Source organism: Delphinapterus leucas, chromosome 19, assembly GCF_059928025.1.
Source record: "Delphinapterus leucas isolate spDelLeu-1000000601 "Yukka" chromosome 19, BTC_Dleu_Yukka2, whole genome shotgun sequence".
In the NCBI taxonomy this organism is placed as follows: Eukaryota; Metazoa; Chordata; class Mammalia; order Artiodactyla; family Monodontidae; genus Delphinapterus; species Delphinapterus leucas.
Genome location: NC_143147.1, coordinates 15,117,614 through 15,136,697, shown reverse-complemented (window position 1 = coordinate 15,136,697; position 19,084 = coordinate 15,117,614). Strand labels below are relative to the sequence as shown.

The following is a 19,084-nucleotide window of genomic DNA, read 5'->3' as shown; positions in this document are numbered from 1 at the left end:
AACAAACTTCTCTTTCAGATCCCAATTTAAATATAATTTCATTAGCCTTCCATTATGCCCACACTGGTTTAGGTCCACTGCCTCACACTGCCAAAGCATCCTATACTCCTTTGTGGCACACATCATGGTTGTAATTTTAATCATTTATCCAGCATCTGTCTTCTGCCATCACACTATAAGTAAGCCCTATGAGATCAGAGACTGGGTTCCAGGTCTGTTTGTCCCCAGCATTGTATACCCAGTACTTAGCACAGTTCCTGGCACGGCAAATATTAACTGAAGGAACCAATGTCCTGTAGGTCAATGGACACACAAGTGTGTAGCCCAGGAGACATCTGGGCTAGAGAGGTGAATGTGAGAATTATCAGCATATTAGACATAGTTAAAGCTATAAGAGAAAATTAAATGTCTAAAGAAAAGTGACTTAGAAATGGATTGGGTCCATGATAAAACTCTCAACTACAACAGTATTTAAAGGGCTGGCAGGGAATTCCCTGGTGGTCCAGTGGTTAGAACTCCATGCTTCCACTGCAGGGTACCGGTTGGATGCCTGGTTGGGGAACTAAGATCCCACATGCCGTGCAGCATGTCCAAAAATTAAACAAAGATACAAATAAATAAATAAAGGGCTGGCAGAAGAAGAGGTGCCTTCAAGCGTGCCTGAGAAGGAACATCAGTAAGGAGGGTAGCAGAAATAATAAAAGGGACTAGACTATCAGCAGTGATTCTGATAAGGAGTAGGGAGGGAGAATTAGAGAAATTAAGTGGGACAGATTATCAGGAGTGCTGGCTGTCAGACTAAAAAGTTTGGGTTTGGACCCTTAAGCAACAGGAGTGGCTGAATTTTGTCTTGGAAATGGCACCATCATCAATTTCCAAACCTCTGGCAGCAACAGTCCTCTCAGATTTGACTTTTGCACTTTTTCATCTGCTCTAGTCATTGTTCATTCAGGCCAAGGATGAGAGTGGGAAAAGGGGGAACAGCATTTCAGATGGGAAAATGGCATGTACAGAAGGCCCAGAGGGGAGACTACACTGCATTTGAGGTACTGGAAAGAGTCTAACATGGTCAGAACTGACTTGCTGGGGAAAAAAGGCTGGAATAATGTTTCAGATAATGGAGGTTTGGGCCAGAGCCTGGAGGGATTAGCCAGAAGTTTGGACTTTGTGCTGACAGCAGTGGGAGCTGTGACTGAATTTTCAGCCAACTTGCCTTTAGGTGAAATTACTCTAGCTGGACTATACAGAATGTGTCAACAGAATGCCCCAGCTTGCCTTAGGACTTCTTTTGGTTTTTTTTTGGCGGCACCGCATGGCATGTGGGATCTTAGTTCCTGGACCAGGGATCAAACCCATGCACCGTGCCGTGGAAGCACGGAGTCTTAACCACTGGACCGCCAGGATAGTCCTGCCTTAGGAGTTCTAAATACACAGAGAGATTGAGAGAGGAAGTTAGAAAGATGGATAGATTGATAGATGGATGGCTAGATAGATACTGAAAATGGGGATCAAATGAAAGTTTACAAATTGAATGTTGAGACTTGCCTCAGACTCCCTCTTCACCCAGCTCTGAGATTACCTACAACCAGGCTTACACCCTCCAGGCAGGAGTTTGGAAGCATCTTCTCTGGGAAATCTAACCAGACAAGGAAAAAGACCTAATGGTACTGACATCAGGGGTTCCTCAAGGAAATGGCCTCATGGCTCACCCTATAGTAAAGTTCACGGTCCACATGCCTCCCTACATCCCATACAGACACACTCACAGTTTTCAATCAGTACCTTAGTGTCCTGATCTTAAATATGAGCAGACAACTGAGGATTACCAGACATTTGAGGAAAGACTTTAAAATGAAAGACGGAGGCCAAAACAAAGAAAGAAAGAAAAGTTTAGAAGAAATACAGACTACACAAGGAGAAAAACATTTTTTAAAAAACCTATGATGGATATTCTCAGATAAGAAAAGAACATATATCCATGAAACAAAAACAGAATGTTTTTAAAATGCAGAGAATAAAAGAGAGTTCTTAGAAATTAAAAACATGAGAGCAAAAATAAAAATTCAGTAGAAGGAGGTATGTAATGTACAACATGATAAAAATAATTAACATTGCTGTACGTTATATATGAAAGTTGTTAAGTTCTCATCACAAAAAATTTTTTATTTCTTTAATTTTGTAACTGTATGAGATGATAGATGTTCACTAAACTTGTGATAATCACTTCATGATGTATGTAAATCAAATCATTATGCTGCACACCTTAAACTTATACAGTGCCGTATGTCGATTATATCTCATTAAAACTGGAAGAAAAATAAATAAATAAAATCAATTAGGGGAATTAAAAAATTTCAGTAGAAGGGTTGGAAAATAGAAATTAATCTCCCAGAAAGTAGAGCCAGAAAATGAAGGAGATGGGGGAAAAAGGAAAGAAAAAAATTTGTTTTTAATTATAGGATTAGTTCATGGGATTCAACATCTGAATAACAACAAAAGTTCCAGAAAGAGATCACAGAGATAATGGAGGGAGAAAATCATCCAAAAAAAAATAATAATAATTTTAAATGTTTCCATAACTGAAGAACATGAGTTTCCAGATTGCAAAGACCCACTGAGAAAACACTAAGACATTTCCATGGAAGATTTCAGAATGCTAGGATAAAGAGATGATCCTAAAAGCTGTGGTTGGGGAAAGAGGGAAGGAAAATAAAAATAAGCTTCATACATAGGATTCAGAATAAGAAAAATTTCAGGTTTCTGAACAGCAATACAGCAAACTTTCAGTTTCTGAAGCTTGAAGACAATGGAGAAATGCCTTCAAAATTCTTAGGGTAAATTACTTCCAATCTAATATTTGATACCCATCCACACTGTCAATTAAGTACAAGAGTAGAACAGACATTTTCAGACTTGTAAGGTTCCAACAAATTTACCTCCCAGGCATCCTTTCTCAAGAAGCTCCATCAAAGTAAACCGAGAAAGGTGAGTACATAGGTTCTGGGAAACAGGCTGTCAAGAGCGGGGCACAGGTCCCTAAGATGGATGTGAAAGGAGACTCCAACAGTGCAGCCTAAAGTTCAGACTGTGTGCTGGAGCAGGTCTAAGGGCTCCGTGAGAAAGTTCTTCAAAATGAAGTAGATCAAATTCCTTACGTGTTTGTATATTCTTAAGAAGAGATTAACATAACTAAGGGAGAATTGGGGGATAAATTAGAGTACGCAGAAAACTAAGCAAATGAATATAGGAGACAAGACAAGTATTAATTTCAGGGAAAACAAAAATGATTCAGCAAAGAAGGGCTTCCCTGGTGGCGCAGTGGTTGAGAATCTGCCTGCCAATGCAGGGGACACGGGTTTGAGCCCTGGTCTGGGAAGATCCCACATGCCGCGGAGCAACTAGGCCCGTGAGCCACAATTATTGAGCCTGCGCGTCTGGAGCTTGTGCTCCGCAACAAGAGAGGCCGCGATAGTGAGAGGCCCGCGCACCGCGATGAAGGGTGGCCCCCGCTTGCCGGAACTAGAGAAAGCCCTCGCACAGAAACGAAGACCCAACGCAGCCAAAAATAAATAAATTAATTAATTAAAAAAGAAAGAAAGAAAAACACCTATAACAATCCTCATGGCTCAACTGTGAAGAGCATTTGCATAATCATAACATGTAAACACGAAACACAGATCCATCCAGAGTTATGATATAATATTGGAAGGATGGAAGCATGGGAAGTAGGGATGGGGTGAAAGAGGGGTTGGAAAAGAGGGTTAGCAATGGGAGGTCAATACTAGTGCTCGAAACAGAAACATCAAGAAGTAGCAATATCTGGACTTCCCTGGTGGTGTAGTGGTTAAGAATCCGCCTGCCAATGCTAGGGGACACGGGTTTGAACCCTGGTCCGGGAAGATCCCACATCCTCAGAGCAACTAAGCCCGTGTGCCACAACTACTGAAGCCCACGTGCCTAGAGCCCGTGCTCCGCAACAAGACAAGCCAGTGCGATGAGAAGCCTGCGCCCCGCAACGAAGAGTAGCTTCCATTCGCCGCAACTAGAGAAAGCCCGTGTGCAGCAACGAAGACCCAATGCGGCCAAAAAAAAAAAAAAAAAAGTAGCAATATCTGTATGCCATTTTGAATTTGAAATATGAAGGTGAATACAACCCCCCCCATAACAATACAATTTAAAAACTCAATTGAACATGATTGACTCTGAAGAGTTAGGGGAAATGGGAGACTACTGTTTTCTTATATAGGTCTTGTAGAGATATTTGACACTTTAAATAGTATACTGTATATCTATGATTAAAAAAAAAATAACCCCATGGAAGGGGGTAGTTACAGAAGGAGGCTGGGAGATCAGTTAGGAGGTTATAGCAATTTTCAAAGAGAGGTGATAGTGGGAGTGGGGTTAGGGATGTGGACAGATTTGAGAGATATTTTTCTCTATTCTTTCTTTAAAAATCCTTCCCCCTAAATGCCCTCCCCTCTGTTCTCCCTGGAATGGCCAGAACCCAGGTGATTTTCACTCTATACTAGTCAGCCCCAGCACTTAATAGAATCACCCTACAGGAGGTTAATGAAGGGATGAGTGGGTGGGAGGCCATGGGGTGGCTGCAGAATGAATGCTGGGGTGCAAAGACACCCTATGAAAACTGGTAAGATCTGGGTCAGGAGGAGCGAATAACAAAAAACAAGTGTAAACTCCGAAAAGCAAAGACAAAACAGGACGGGGGCCAGATACATTTTGGAAATACTAAGTTTCCTAGTTCATACTCTTATTTATTTATTTATTTAGTTTTGGCTGTGTTGGGTCTTCGTTTCTGTGCGAGGGCTTTCTCTAGTTGCGGTGAGACGCGCATAGTCGCTCCGCAGTATGTGGGATCTTCCCAGACCAGGGCTCGAACCCATGTCCCCTGCATTGGCAGGCAGATTCTTAACCACTGCGCCACCAGGGAAGCCCCCCTAGTTCATACTCTTTTCTTCTGCATTAGCATTTAAAGTTTTATTTATTCATTTTTCTGAAGTACTACATGGGCGAGGCACAAAATTCAGAAGATCAAAGTGGTATGGGGAAGAGTCCCCTTCCTTCCGTTACCTGGACACCCAGTTCCTCTCCCTGGAAGCAACCACTCTCTGCTTGTTTGTGTGTCCTTTCAGAAATAATTCATTCTGAGTTAAGTTTAAAAAGTGCCATCAAAAGATAACTTGTTCATGTTAAAAAGATATTCATCCCTGCCAGATTAGATGAGCCAAGGGCATGAAACTGGATTCTTCTGGCTCCCATCTGTGGAAGGGGCTGACAAGCTTCATTATTTCTCAATCAAGTTTGTCCTAAAGGCCCATCTGTTGTAAACTCGTTTTAAGGGCCCAAAATTGGCACCACTCTGGAAGAATTTGGGCATTTGAAGTGTTGTTTGGCTGAATTGTATTTTTTAAAAATTTTGAATTTTAAGATGGATCTTCAACTCTCTAGACTCCGTTGATCCTGTTTTTTACAATTTACACATGTATGTTACCTTGTTGTCCACTTTCAGTGTCTAAATTATGACCATTTAACAAATGGTTCCTCCACAAAAGGAATAATATGTCACCACTGAAAGTGATGATGTGTTTAATAACTTTGGCAGATGTTTCTGATTTATTGTTAAATGAAAAAACAGGTTGCAAAAGAGTTGATCCCATAAATCCACACACACTTAACTAATTATATGTATACATGTACATTGAAAAAATCTAAAGAATCAATACCAAAGGGTTAAGAGTAGAGATGTAAGTAAGGCTATGGATTTTATTTTTATATGTCCCTTCAAACTTCTCTACAACAAACCTGCATTACGAAATATTATGAAAGTAGGAAATGAACCTGTTTCCCTTCTTGTCTCCATGCGTCCTAAAGGTTTGTTTTGGTTCTGCTGAACTGAAAATAAAGGCTTTGTGACTTTTGAAAAAGAAAAAGCACTCGCTAGCTGAGCGGATTTTTTGAAAAGTTGGGGCCAGTGGTCCTTCCCAGTGTCCCTAAAATGCCACCACCAGGTGGCAGCCTGCTCCATCTGTTGAGTCGGTGGGCCTGCCTCAGTCTCGGATTCTACACAGTCCAGTCCAGACACTGGAGGCCTTTGTCTGGGTCCCAAACCCGACCAACAAGCCTGATATGTATGCTAGAGGCCAGAGTCAATACTCTGGTCCATTGTGGGTGAAAGTCATCTTAGGCCCACTTTTATCCCCAGGAGCAACATCCACTGACCAGAAAACACTGAGGAAGGGTCGTAATAGCTGAAGCTTGTCACATCCTCAATTCCTCCACCCAACACCACATCAACACATGGGAATTCTCATTTATTTTTCACCCTTAACAAGGAGGTGGGAAGCCTTGCCTCTTCCTCACCTCTGTTCTTTCCATCTGGGAATATTCACTTCCAACCCTCCTTCCCTTCCTTCAGGGAGGCCTTGGTCAGTGGAGGCAGTCTCTGAGGACTGCTTGAGCTGGTGGGGATGAAGAAGCTGAAATAGAGATCCCCAAGGGATGGCATCACTTTCCTGCCAACTCCCTCATCGCCTCTCCTTCAAAGCGAAAGCAGTGCCAACCTTCAGCTTCCGTCAGATCTTGGGCTCCTAGGGCCTTATACAAGTCCATAGCCCCCTTGTTCCAGTCTAGGACTGCCAGGCGGAGCTGGGAGCAGCCCTTATCCAGGGCCACCTGTGGGAGAAGACACCACTCACTTTCCTGGGTCAAAAAGGAAAAGACTTACTCGCCCTCCATTCAACCCAGGTGCCTCCCATACAGCTTTGCTTTGCCAGGGCCCAGCTTGTAGCCCCATCCCTCTCCTCACCTCAGCCACTTTTTTGATTATTTTGGAGCCAATCCCCTGACCTGATGTGGGGAGAAAAAGGCAAAAAGAGGGATCGTCTGAGTTGAAGGGGACCAGAAAAGACCATAGGCTAGGATTAAGAGGCAAGGGATGGTGGTCCAGTCTATGGGCTGCTTTTCTCCCATCCCGGCCTCTGCCCAGTACCCCGATACTCTGGCTTCACGTAGATGTCTTCCAGATAAATGTTTCGTCCCTTCCATGTGCTGTAGATGAAGTAGTATAGCCCATAGCCCACCACACAGGGCCCTGAGAGAGAAAAGAAGAAGGGTCAGGCCGCTGGGCACCTGGGGGAGAGACCTTTGAGGCTGACTGGAGAGGGCACCTCCGAGATCAGGCTGCTCTTACCCTGTGGCTCCCCGGGGGCAGGAAGAATCTCTGCCACCAAACAGTGATAGAAAGGATTCTCTCCAAAGCCATCTGCTCTCAGGGCTGCAGAGATCGGAGTTGTGACAAAGAGATAGAGAAAGAAGGCCTGGGTGTGTGCCCAGTCTGGAGTTACTGCCTGGGGAACCCATCCGTCACTTCCACCCCAGCCTCCGTCAGGACTCAGGTGTTGGGCCCATACCTTCTTCACTGATCTTCACCTGGTCTGAGAGTTTCTCGTACTCAGCAAGTTCCTACAGCGTGCGGACAGAGGCTAGATTAAGGCAGGAGGGCCTCACTGCTCCCTAAGCAGGAGCCCTGGGCGCGCTCCTCCCTCTGCTCCCACCTCCTCCTTCCCGTCCCCACTCCAGCAGCGCCGCTCTGGGACCCCGGTTTCCGGCCCGCAGCCCTCACCCGAATCAGCCTCAGGATATTTCCACAGTCTCCCTCCTTGGCTTCTCGGATCAGCACGGAAACCATCCCGATCTCCACCGTCTGGAACCGAAGTCCAGGATCCCCACTTCCGTTCTGCAAGACCGGGCGAAGAGCAACGGGGACCCTTTAAGGGGCCTCCAAATTCGGATCCCGGAAAGCCGGGGGAGTGGTGGGGAGCGAGGTGGTGGGGGCGCCGCGGGCTGGGAAGCAGAAGCCCGATTCCGGCTGCCGCAGGGCGGAGAGAGTGGTGGGACTAGCGGTCCGCACGGCCTGGTAGCCCCTAATTTCGGGCCCCTACAGCGCGCACCTGCCAGCCAATCAGCTTGCAGAGCAGGCATGTCCCCGCCCCCCGCGCACCCCCCCCCCCCCTTCCAGCTCTGCCCCTATGGCCGGGTCTCTTGACCGCACTCCCCGCAGCGGTCAAGGCTGGACTGCCGAGGCTTCCTCGTTGTTGTTATCTGGGTGTTCCAGCCTCCGTTGGAGAAACTCCACGGCTCAAAAGATACCTCCTTCTTTAACTGAAGTGTGCAGTGATACCTGCTCTACCCTTCACCCCAACTCACCCATTCCAGCCCATCCAGACTCGGGGTGAGCCCCAAGACCTCCAGCTCTTGCCTACTGGCTCAAAGTGTTACTCCTCTTGGGGGCATTTGTATTTTAAGATGGGTCAGGGAGAGGGTGATGAATTTCTACTGGTAAATGGTTAGGCCTTGTAGTCGACGGCTAAGAGAAGATAATGGTGGGGGAGGAGGGACCAGGACTCTTAGTATCCACTGAATCACACTCAGAGACAATGAATGCCTCCCTATGCAGCAAGCCTCAGAGGCCTGGGAAAATACTAAGGGAAGAGCTCAGAGCAGATACCAGGCACTGTGCCTGTATCATCTCGATTCATCCTTGTTCACAGTAACTCTGGAAAGTAAGTATTTTTCACATTTTGCAGACAAGGACACTAAAGCACACAGGTGGGGTGACTTGCCCACAGTCACCCAGCTAGTATTTGGGATTCCATGTCTCACAGCTCTAGGCCTTATGGAGGATGCTACTTGGGGATCTGGGCATGTCTGTTTCTAGATCTCATGTTTGTCCTCAAGGCAGCCTCCGCAGGTGGGCAGAAGGCTTGGAGGACCCAGGTCAGGCTCTAGAAGGAGAGGGGAAGTGAGGTGTCCTCTCCCAGCTCAGAAACTTTCTCAGCAGTGGGGGAGGGTAGTGGAGGAACTCTGTTCCTCACTCCATTTGTCCTCAGAGGGGCCGTAGGGTCAGTGGCCCTGTCTCCTGCCCCCTTCTTCCCCCGGGGCAACATTTAACCCTCCACCAACCATGTGCGACGCTGCCTGCCCCCATGCATTCTCCTCAGAGTTGTCTGAGGCACAGAGAGGACCACGGCTGATTATGGAGAGCGGAGGTCCACCGGCCACATGGCATGGGCTGCCGCTGCCGCTGCTCCTGCTGCCTCCCAGCCATGAAGGACGAGCCGTGAGACATATTCTCCCCAGACAGGTGCAGGAGCAGGACAGGGCGCTAAGCCCTGTGTGTGTTTAAGTGAGCTACACTTTAGCTCTGCTCTCTTCCTTTCTTTCCTCCTCTGGCCTCGTAGCAGTGCTTCTCCCTCCGGTCTGTCTCTGGCACATCTTATTTCAGCTTGTTTATTTTTCTCTCTGGCAGAGGACTCAGGACCGGCCTGCTCTGCACCTCAGCAATGGCCCTGGACAAGAACCTGTAACCATCATGACCTTTAACCTCACCAAGATCATAAAGTATGGGGTTGACCTAATTCTTTGACCTAGTCCCCTGACCTCATCCTCTCTCCATCAGCTCCTCTCTCTTTTTTTTTTTTTTTTTGCTTTATTTAATTGAAGTATAGTTGATTTACAATGTTGTGTTAGCTTCTGGGGTACAGCAAAGTGATTGAGTTTTATATATATATATGTATTTATGATACATGTTATATATATACTTTTTCAGGTTCTTTTGCATTATGGTTTATTACAAGATATTGAATATAGTTTCCTGTGCTATACAGTAGGACCTTGTTGCTTTTTTTTTTTTCCAAAAATATTCTTTATTGAGGTCATTGCTCCTAAAACAGAAGCAAAAAGCAGAGATCAAACTTGGTAGTAAGATGTGATTAAAAAAAAAAAGATGATAAAATATAAGCTGGCACATTTCAAGGAATAAGCAACAGAAGTTGCTTATCTATTTTATATATAGTAGCTTGTATCTGTTAATCCAAACTCCCAATGTATCCCTGCCCACCTTCCCCTTTGGTAGCCATGAGTTTGTTTTTTATGTCTGTGAGTCTGTTTCTGTTTTGCAAATAAGTTCATTTGTATCAGTTTTTAAATTCCACTTGTAATTGATAGCATATGGTATTTTGTCTTTGTCTGACTTACTTCACTTAGTATGATAATCTCTAGGTCCATGCATGTGGCTGCAAATGGCATTGTTTCATTCTTAAATATTTATTTATTTATTTGGCTGTGCTGGGTCTTATTTGCAGCATGTGGGATCTTCGTTGCGGCATTCAGGATCTTTAGTTGCCGCATGTGGGATCTAGTTCCCTGACCAGGGATGGAACCCAGGCCCTCTGCCCTGGGAGCTCGGAGTCTTAACCACTGGACCACCAAGGAAGTCCTTGTTTCATTCTTTTTCATGGCGGAGTAATATCCCATTGCATATATGTACCACATCTTCTTTATCTATTCATCTATCGATGGACCTTTAGGTTGCTTCCATGTCTTCGCTATTATGAACAGTGCACCAGCCCTGCTCTTTTCCCTGTCTCCCTGTCCTTCTCTCTCACTGAACTCCACTTCCCTCAACCTCACATCTATGCTCAAAGAGCACACCCCATACCCAGTCTTTACTTCTGTGTCCTTCCAGAACCTCCTCCTCCTTTGAGTTTCGGACCTGGGATCCAGAGGGAGTGATTTTTTATGGTGATACCAACCCAGAGGATGACTGGTTTGTGCTGGGACTTCGGGATGGCAGGCCTGAGATCCCGCTTCATAATCACTGGGCCCAACTTACAGTGGGTGCTGGACCCCGGCTGGACGATGGGAGGTGGCACCAGGTAAGCCAGATCTGGTCCTGAGGGAGGGGTGTCTTGAGCTGGTGTGAGGAAGGGAATGGAACCAAGTTATTGGGCATCCCTTTATCATTGTCATCTCATTGAATCCACACAAAAGCCCCATGAAATTGCTTTTTTTTTTTTTTGCCACACCTCTTGGCATGCGGGATCTTAGTTCCCTGACCAGAGATCAAACCCGTGCCCCCCGCAGTGGAAGCACAGAGTCTTTTTTTTTTTTTAATATAATTTTATTTATTTTTATGGCTGCATTGGGTCTTTGTTGTGGTGTGCGGGCTTCTCGTTGCGGTGGCTTCTCTTTGCGGAGCACGGGCTCTAGGCGTGTGGGCTTCAGTAGTTGTGGCATGCGGGCTCAGTAGTTGTGGCTCGTGGGCTCTAGAGCACAGGCTCAGTAGTTGTGGCACATAAGCTTAGTTTCTCCGAGACATGTGGGATCTTCCCGGACCAGGGATCGAACCCATGTCCTCTGCATTGGCAGGCAGATTCTGAACCACTGCACCACCAGGGAAGTCCCGGAATTGCAGAGTCTTAACAACTAGACCGCCAGGGAAGTCCCAGAAGTTGCTATTCTTGTCCCCATTTTTTCAGAAGTGAGTTCTGAGGCTTTGTTAGTATGTAAGTGACAAGTCCAGAGTGAGCTGCGGATGCCAGCTGACTCTTCAAGTACTTGTTCTTTCTGCCATACTAGACTTCCTCTGGTAGGTTCAAGTCTTTTTTCGTAGATGGTTGTTCAGCAGTTAGTTGTGATTTTGGTGTCTTCATGAGAGGAGGTGAGCTCAAGTCCTTCTACTCCGCCATCTTCAGTATGGCATTTTCTAGACTGCCTCTGAAGAAAGTGGTGGAGGCAGGCCCCAGCAACCTCTGATTCTTCTTCTCTTTTTCTTCTTGCAGATGGAAGTGAAGATCCATGCGGATTCTGTGATGGTAGGGCTGGATGGGGAGGAGGTGCTGCATCTGAGACAGGTCTCTGGGCCACTGGCAAACAAACCCCAGCCCATCATGAGGATTGTTCTCGGGGGGCTGCTCTTCCCTGCCTCCAAACTCTGGTTGCGGGTAGCTGCGTCACAGGGGCAGGAACCATGACCAAAGCTCGTAAAGCATTGCTGGCTGGGTGGCCGTGGGGGTCTAAGTCCACACTTCAAGGAGGGGATATGGGGTGAGAGCTGCATGGGGGAGGCCAAATGCTTGCATCTTGGAGGGGAATAAACAGGGTGGGAGTCTGGGACTGGCACTCAGATATCCTGATTCCAGCATCCCCCGCATCTTCCCTTCCCCGCACGGGCTCCAGCTGGTCCCTGCCCTGGATGGCTGCCTGCGCCGGGAAGACTGGCTGGACCAGCAGGCCCAGACCTCAGCATCTGTCCCCACTAGTCTCAGAAGCTGTGCTGTAGAGTCTCAACCTGGGATATTCTTCCCGCCAGGGACTGGTGCAGAATTCAGTCTTGAAGGTAAAGGTTATTTTCCCCTCCATGGCCAGCTCTGTGTCCATTTCCCTCCAGCACTAGCCCCTTCCCTCCATGAATCCCCAGCCTTCAGACCTCAGGAGGGTCATTTCTCCCCCCAGACATTCCCTGGCCTCATGTAGAGCCCTGGGCCTTCTCCTTGGACCTGGGACTCCAGCTAGCAGCAGGCTCAGGCCACCTCCTTGCCCTTGGGACCCCAGAAAACCCTTTCTGGCTCAGCCTCCACCTCCAAGATCAAGTAAGAGGGAGATGCTGCCTGCATTCAGTGGAGCCTGGGAGCAGTGGGAGAAAAGGGGACTCTAAAATGTCAATATTACGAAAAAATAAAGAAATAAAAATAAAATAAAATGTCAATATTACAATGGTTTAAGGGTTGGGGTGGGCGGGCAGAGACACATATTAAAGAGGCCCACAGCAAACAGTGACTTGTAGTTAGATTATATATTTACCTGGGGAGGGTGTGGTTTTATAGAAGGCCAAGCCAGGAGAGTTAAGGCAGGATGGAGGTGGTGGGAATGGCCAGTAGATAGACTGCATGGCTAAGAGACAGGATTAAGTCAGCCAGGGGTGGGACACACGGAGCAGATGCAGTTCATTCTTTCCTCCCCCGCTTATGTCCCTTCCCACACACTCTGCAGAAAGTGATGCTGTCTTCTGTGTCAGGGCCAGGGCTGGAGCTGCCCCTCATCTTGGGGATCACTCTTCAGCTGAAGCTGACTGTGTCCAGGGTGGTTTTGAGCCAGAGGACAAAGAAGGAGATCCTTGCTCTGCCTCCCGTGGACCCTGCCCCCCTCGTCAACCTCTGGGCCCAAACACAGGGGCGTCTCTTCCTGGGGGCTTTGCCAGGTAAGAAAGTGATGTTGAAGTTTCTCAGCACACCATGGGAAACAGCTAAGGGGAGGGGAAGAGGTGGGAAGGGATGCATTTTTAGAGGAAGGAAATCTCTGCGAGGGAAGAGGAGAAGGCCACAAGAAGAGAGAGGATAAGGGGACAGTGGGAGGAAGTGCTTTAAAAATTTAGGTTAGAGGACTGGAAAAGTGGGGAGGAGCTTCTGGACCACGGCCACCCTAATGCCTCCTCCATACTACCTCGCTGTAGTAGAGGCCTCTTCTGCATCCTTTTGCTTGGATGGCCTTTGGGCACAAGGCCAGAGGCTGGACATGGACCGGGCCCTGAGCAGAAGCCAGGACATCTGGACTCACAGCTGCCCCCAGAGCCCAGGCAATGGCACTGACACTACCATTAAATCCCCGCCTAAGAATCTCCTTTGAATGTCACTCATTCATTTATTTAACAAATACTTACTGTGCATCTGCGATGTACCAGGCACTGTGCTGAGCATCAGGTTGCACTGATGAGCAAAACTTACCCTGCTTCGGGACTTCCCTAGTGGCAGTGGTTAAGACTCCGAGCTCCCAATACAGGGGGCCTGGATTCGATCCCTCGTCGGGGAACTGAGATCCTGCATGCCGCACATTGCGGCCAAAACAAAGCAAAATGAAAAACTAACCCTGCTTCCTGCCCTCTCTGTGCTTGTGGTCCCCTGGGGGAGGCAGGCATCCATCAAAGACTAACAAGTGAGTGGATAATTGGAAACTCTGATATGCACCATAAAGGAGCAGTCAGGGAACTGAGAAAGCTTGAAGGCCAGTGGCCTTGACTTAGGCTGGGGATCAAGGAGGGATTCCTGAGGAAGTGGTGACTTCTTAGGCTGAGATCCCAGCAACAGCACCCACAGACCCACAGACACACCCCCCCCAGTTGCGAGTCACTTCCTGGGAGCCAGCAGCCCACCTCCTTCCCCAGCAGCTGCTGCCCCGGGGCTTTAGCTTTGTCCCTCTGGGGCTGGTCCCCAGAAGTCAGGAGGGAAGGGAAGAGATGGGATTTGGTTGTCCTTTAGACAGGCCACTGCTATCCAAGAAAGGAGCAGCAGGGGGCGTGAGTGGGTCATAGACAGATGGAGGCCTTTGGGAAAAGGGGTGGAGGCAGCAGGGAGAAAGAAAAGGGGGGGAGAGCAGAGGGAGAAGGCTGCCTCTATCTCTTCTCATCTCGGCCCACTAACTGCGTTCCCAGATGAATTTGTCTTTACTTCATTAAACAGGAACTGGTTTGTGCTGGTCCCAGCTGGAAAGAACAGACAGAGTCGGGAATATCTCTGCCCTCAAAGAATATATGGTGACTCAGCCTCCAGACCTCTGGAGAATCCTGGCGCCCCATCTCCTTCCTGGGGTACCCTCCTGCCTCAGCCCCCAGCTCCCTGGGAAACTTCATGCCCATCCCCCATCTCCAGACCCCATGGGGATCCCAGTGTCCCAGCTTCCTAGGTTACGAGGATCTTCCTACCAGTAACCCAGGCAACAGGGTGAGTCACTCATTGGACCTGCTGTCCCCCTTCTACAAGGATTAGCCAGGACCTAAGTGACCCCAGAGAGTCTCTGGGTTGGAAGACACATCCTAGGCCCCTCCTTGGACCCTCACAATCTCAAGTTTGCAAGTCTATGGCTGCCTCCTTCCAGTCAGAGTGTTTTTCAGGAGAGTCCTCAGTATGTCCAGAGAGCCCAAATTCAACTCTGGTCCCTGGGCAATGTTCAGGGTTAGCCTGGGCCACTTGACTAAGTTCATTCAACTGGTATTTACTGAGCACCTACTGTGTACCAGGCACTGTTCTAGACACTGAGAATGCATTGATGAAAAGGATACACAATCCCTGCGCTTATGAAGTTCACAGTGTAAGAGAGGAGACAGCCAGATGGTCCATAAACAAAAATAAATAAGCAAGGTCATTTCAGATAGTGGTTGTCTCTATAAAGGGAATAAAATCCTGTAGTAGAATCAAGGGTGGTAGGGGAGGGGCAGCATTAGCCAGGTGGTCAGGCAAGGCCTCTCTGAAGCAGTGTCACTTGAGCAGAGACCTGAAAAGAAACCAGTCCTATGGGGGTCTCGGGTATGAGCAAGCCAGTGGGGAGAGAGGCTCAAGGGCTTGAACACACCTGGTCCCCACCAAGGGGGTTGTTCTGAGTGGCAACTTCCTGGCCTTGTGTCCCTGAGGAATCTCCCAAGGGCTAGCTTTTCTCTCCTCCCTCTACCCCATCCTGTCCAGGACACTGTGCTCCCAACCTCTCTTTCTCCAGCCTGCCCTAGATTCCAAGATTCCTGATTACCATCCAGAGCTGTCTACACTCTTTCATTAAGACTGACTCTGCTTTTACACAGACTCTGCCAGGCTCCCACCAAGGGCACCTACAATGCCAGCCCAGTGTCCCCTGCCTCTCCCACACCCCTAAAAACAATTCTGGAGCTTGAGAGCATATGCTGTGGGCCCCAAGCCTGGCCTACCCACTCACTCCACCCTGTGTGTTACCTCTCTCTTCCCTTCCCTCCTTCCTTCTCACTCTCTCTCTCTCCCTCTTTCTTTCTTTCAACTAACATTTATTGGACCCTGACAGTATGCCAAGCACTGTGTTAGGTACTCCATAGGGACTCCAGGCATGAATAAGACTTGGTCCTGGCCCTGGAGGACAGGGGTCTGGGGAGAGAGACAGATATGTAAAATGATTTAATAGGGATCTCTTAGGAAGTGCCAGGAACTTGAACAAATGACTAAACCTCTTTATCTTTCAGTTTCCCCATCTACAAAATGGGCAAGTCACCCTACTCAGGGTTGCCAGGAGCGTTTGGTGGAATCATGTAAGTCAGATGTGTAGCACAGTGCTTGGCATATAGAAAGTGCTCCCTGTATGAGAGATGTTGCTCTTGTTTATATCATTAGCCTCCTGCATAGTTCTTGAAATATGAGTCTGAGCCTGCCGGGTATGGAAGATAAGGAAGGGTGTGTGATGTGGCTGAACTGGGGGCAGGCTGAGATGGAATGAGGGCAGACTGGGAAGGCTCCTTGGGCCACGGGGTGAGAGGCCTTGTATGTCCTGCTGAGGAGTTGGGGCTTGATCTAGTCAGCGCAGGAACATGTGTTTCTTTCCTTTTTTTTAAATTGTGCTAAAATACACATAACATAAAATTTACCATCTTAACCAATTTTTTGAGGAATTTAATCAAGATATATTGAATACATGGATGAAACGAAAAGCCAACAGATAAAAAACATTTATATATCAGTTCCAGGTTGCATGTTTTAAAGTCAGGCTAAGTCTTTAACGGTTACAGAATACAAATATATACCTTCATAATATCACACATACCTTCATCACATAAAACAAAGACACTCTAGGCCATTACACAGACCATGATAAATTGCAAGAAAGGAGAGGTGTTATAATAGTAAATTCAAGCCAGTCAGTTTTCCTCAGTCTTTTACCATCTTAACCATTTTTAAGTGTCCAGTTCAGTGGCATTAAGCTTCACAATGTTGTACAACTATCACCACTATCCATCTCCAGAGCTCTTCTTCTTGTAACACTGAAAGTCTGTACCCATTAAATAATAACCTGCTACTTTTCCTCCCCCACCCCTGCCCTGCCCCGGCCATATCTGTGTTTTGGAGCTCTCTTCTTTCCTTGCTCTTGTCTCTACAAAGACCCATCTTGCTGGGAACCCAAACAGCTGAGTCCCTGGGATCTGGTTGGTAGGGGGAAGAGGATCATTGGGCACAGACCTAAGACAGGCTCTGGGTATGGGAGAGGGGGTGTGGGAGCTCTCATTCCCTTCCTCCTTTCTGGAGATGCTGGAGGGAGGGCTGGGTTCCAGAAAGAGGTTGGAGGTTTGTAATGGCTCTTTGCCCCCTCACTCCTTCCTCAGCCTCTTTCCCCGTGAACACCAATGCTGCACGGAGTAGAGTGTCCTTCCCTCCCTACGCCCAGCCCTCCTCATGCTGACCCTCAGCTTTAGGAGAAGGCATGGAAGGGAGCAACACAGTCTCAGCCTTACCCCAGAACTGCCCTAAGTGTACAGAAGACATTCATTCTTTCTTTTCCAAGTGAGCCTGGGGTACAGGGCAGAGACTGAACCAACAGTCTGGAGGCCATCTGCAGGCCTGTGTTTGCCAGGCTGTGTGTGTTGAGGGTAAGATCCAGGCCTCATCTCTCCAGATCGAGACTGGCCCATTTCCGTGCTCCTTAACTGATGAAGGAAAAGGCGAGTTGCTTCCCTGAGGTTTCTCGTAGAAGGAGCCATTCCATGTTTAAGCCCAATTCAGCAACCAGGCGTTATCTTCGGTAGCTCTGTGTGTTGCTTGGGTATGGAGGATATATAGAAAGCCTTGCTCTGAAAGAGCTTACAGTCTAGCTGAAAAGATAAAATATAAGAGTTTTCAGCCCAGTTGCTCAAGACAAAAACTTAGGCACTAGCCATGGTCATCATTCTACTGCCTAAATAGATTCTGAACCCATCCTCTTGTCTCCATCTGCAAAGCTGCTGCCCTGGTCCAGGCCGTCCATATCTCCCACCCAGACTGCTGCAAAGCCCTGCTACCTGGGCTCCTCGCTTCCCATGGTCCACTCTCACACGGCAGCCATGGTGATTTTCATTAAATTTAATCATGTCGATTCATTGCCTAGAATTAAGACTTCCCTGGTGGTCCAGTGGTTAAGACTCGGTGCTTCTACTGCAGGGGGCATGGGTTCGATGCCTGGTCGGGAAACTAAAATCTCATGTGCTGCACAGTGCGGCCAAACAAACAAACAACAAAAAAAAAACCCGCAGAAAAATCCTGAAATTGTTTCTGTGATGGTTGGATTAAAATCCAAACTACTCCCTTTGGCATACAAGGACCTGCATGACTTGGCCTCTGCCTACCTCTCAGATCTCTTGCTGTACGAATCTTGCTGTCCCTCGTTCAAGCCCAGCCTTTGCACTGACCCTTCCCTCCACCTGGAAAGCTCTTCCCCTACATGTCCCTATGGCTCCTTTGGGTTACTTGGGGCAATTAAAAATTATTTCCTCAGTAAGGCCATCCATGCCCATGCAGGCACTCTGGCACATCACCCTGTTTTATTTTTTTCTGCATAATATTAACATTATTTAATTTGTTTTTACGGTTTATTGGAATGGGAGTCCCAGGAGCACAGGGACCAGAATAGTGCCTGGCTCTAAGCAAATGCTCATTAGGTGCACATTGAATGAATGAATGGGAGTCGGGGCTGGACTCTGAAGGGTGGGCAGTCTTCCAGGATGTGGAGATGAAATGGACAAAGGTGTAAAGTCAGGAGTAAGCAGAGCCTGTCCCAGGAGTGGCGGGCTCAGCTCCAGCAGAGGACTAGTTGGGGCCTAGTGGCAAAGGAGGTTGGGGATACAGACTGGGTCTAGATATGGAGTACCCTGAGGGTGAGACTGAAGAATCAGGACTGCATCCTGCAGGGTCACAGGAAGCCACCGAAGACCTTTGAGCTGAGGGGTGCCCTAATTAAAACTGTATTTTGAGAAAATTAATCCAGAGTCTGCTGCAGAAGGGACTGAAGTAAGACCAGCTGCATAATTTGTGGGACCCAGTGCAATATGAAAATGTGGAATCCCTTGTTCAAAAAGCAGGAAAAAAGTGCCGTTCGGGTACTAAAATATAAAATATTTTCCTTTCTTCCATGGTTCTTCTCTTGACTTTTCATGGTATTTTAAATTTATTTAATGTTATTCTAGATAAAGAAAATAACATTTTGGGGACTTCCCTTGTAGTCCAGTGGTTAAGAATCCACCTTCCAATGCAGGGGACTCGGGTTCGATCCCTGATCGGGGAACTAAGATCCCACATGCCGCAGGGCAACTAAGCCCACGCGCCTCAACTACTGAGCCTGCGTGTTCTGGGGCCTGCGCGCCACAACCAGAGAGCCTGTGTGCCACAACTAAGAGCTGACGCAGCCAAAATAAATAAATATTTTTTAAAAAGAAAATAACATTTTTAAAGATAAATTTATTTATTTATTTTTG

At 47.5% G+C, this 19,084-nt stretch overlaps 2 protein-coding genes across 4 annotated transcripts; one reads left to right on the top strand and one right to left on the bottom strand.

The window, feature by feature from the left end:
- Positions 1 to 5,718: 5,718 nt before the first annotated feature.
- LOC149744757 (thialysine N-epsilon-acetyltransferase) lies at positions 5,719 to 7,812 on the bottom strand. Of its 3 annotated transcripts, XM_089900440.1 has the most exons (7): positions 7,640 to 7,812; positions 7,428 to 7,479; positions 7,208 to 7,291; positions 7,007 to 7,108; positions 6,824 to 6,864; positions 6,579 to 6,690; positions 5,719 to 6,494 (listed from the first exon to the last, which is right to left on the bottom strand). In XM_089900440.1, the coding sequence occupies exons 1-7, from the start codon at positions 7,703 to 7,705 to the stop codon at positions 6,445 to 6,447; spliced, it is 507 nt and encodes a 168-aa protein (XP_089756566.1). In that variant the 5' UTR covers positions 7,706 to 7,812; the 3' UTR covers positions 5,719 to 6,444. The 3 variants fall into 3 exon arrangements, with proteins under 3 accessions (XP_089756566.1, XP_089756567.1, XP_089756565.1); XM_089900441.1 differs by having other exon boundaries at positions 5,719 to 6,717; XM_089900439.1 differs by having other exon boundaries at positions 5,719 to 6,690.
- A 1,019-nt stretch (positions 7,813 to 8,831) lies between these two features.
- On the top strand, positions 8,832 to 18,267 carry LOC111185685 (sex hormone-binding globulin). The gene is made up of 8 exons (XM_089900443.1): positions 8,832 to 9,160; positions 9,326 to 9,417; positions 10,544 to 10,733; positions 11,640 to 11,801; positions 12,037 to 12,196; positions 12,313 to 12,449; positions 12,850 to 13,057; positions 13,310 to 18,267. The coding sequence occupies exons 1-8, from the start codon at positions 8,981 to 8,983 to the stop codon at positions 13,480 to 13,482; spliced, it is 1,302 nt and encodes a 433-aa protein (XP_089756569.1). The 5' UTR covers positions 8,832 to 8,980; the 3' UTR covers positions 13,483 to 18,267.
- Positions 18,268 to 19,084: the final 817 nt, after the last annotated feature.

What these genes read in the sequence shown, in the direction of transcription:
- LOC149744757 (XM_089900441.1), bottom strand. Translation starts at nt 7,705, where the DNA reads ATGGTTTCCGTGCTGATCCGAGAAGCCAAGGAGGGAGACTGTGGAAAT. An exon ending in GGTGAAGATCAGTGAAGAAG is followed by an intron (nt 7,292 to 7,427) that starts GTATGGGCCCAA and finishes CGATCTCTGCAG; the next exon opens with CCCTGAGAGCAGATGGCTTT. An exon ending in TAATCAAAAAAGTGGCTGAG is followed by an intron (nt 6,718 to 6,823) that starts GTGAGGAGAGGG and finishes TTTTTGACCCAG; the next exon opens with GAAAGTGAGTGGTGTCTTCT.
- LOC111185685 (XM_089900443.1), top strand. Translation starts at nt 8,981, where the DNA reads ATGTGCGACGCTGCCTGCCCCCATGCATTCTCCTCAGAGTTGTCTGAG. An exon ending in GACATATTCTCCCCAGACAG is followed by an intron (nt 9,161 to 9,325) that starts GTGCAGGAGCAG and finishes TCTCTCTGGCAG; the next exon opens with AGGACTCAGGACCGGCCTGC. An exon ending in CTTCCTGGGGGCTTTGCCAG is followed by an intron (nt 13,058 to 13,309) that starts GTAAGAAAGTGA and finishes ACCTCGCTGTAG; the next exon opens with TAGAGGCCTCTTCTGCATCC.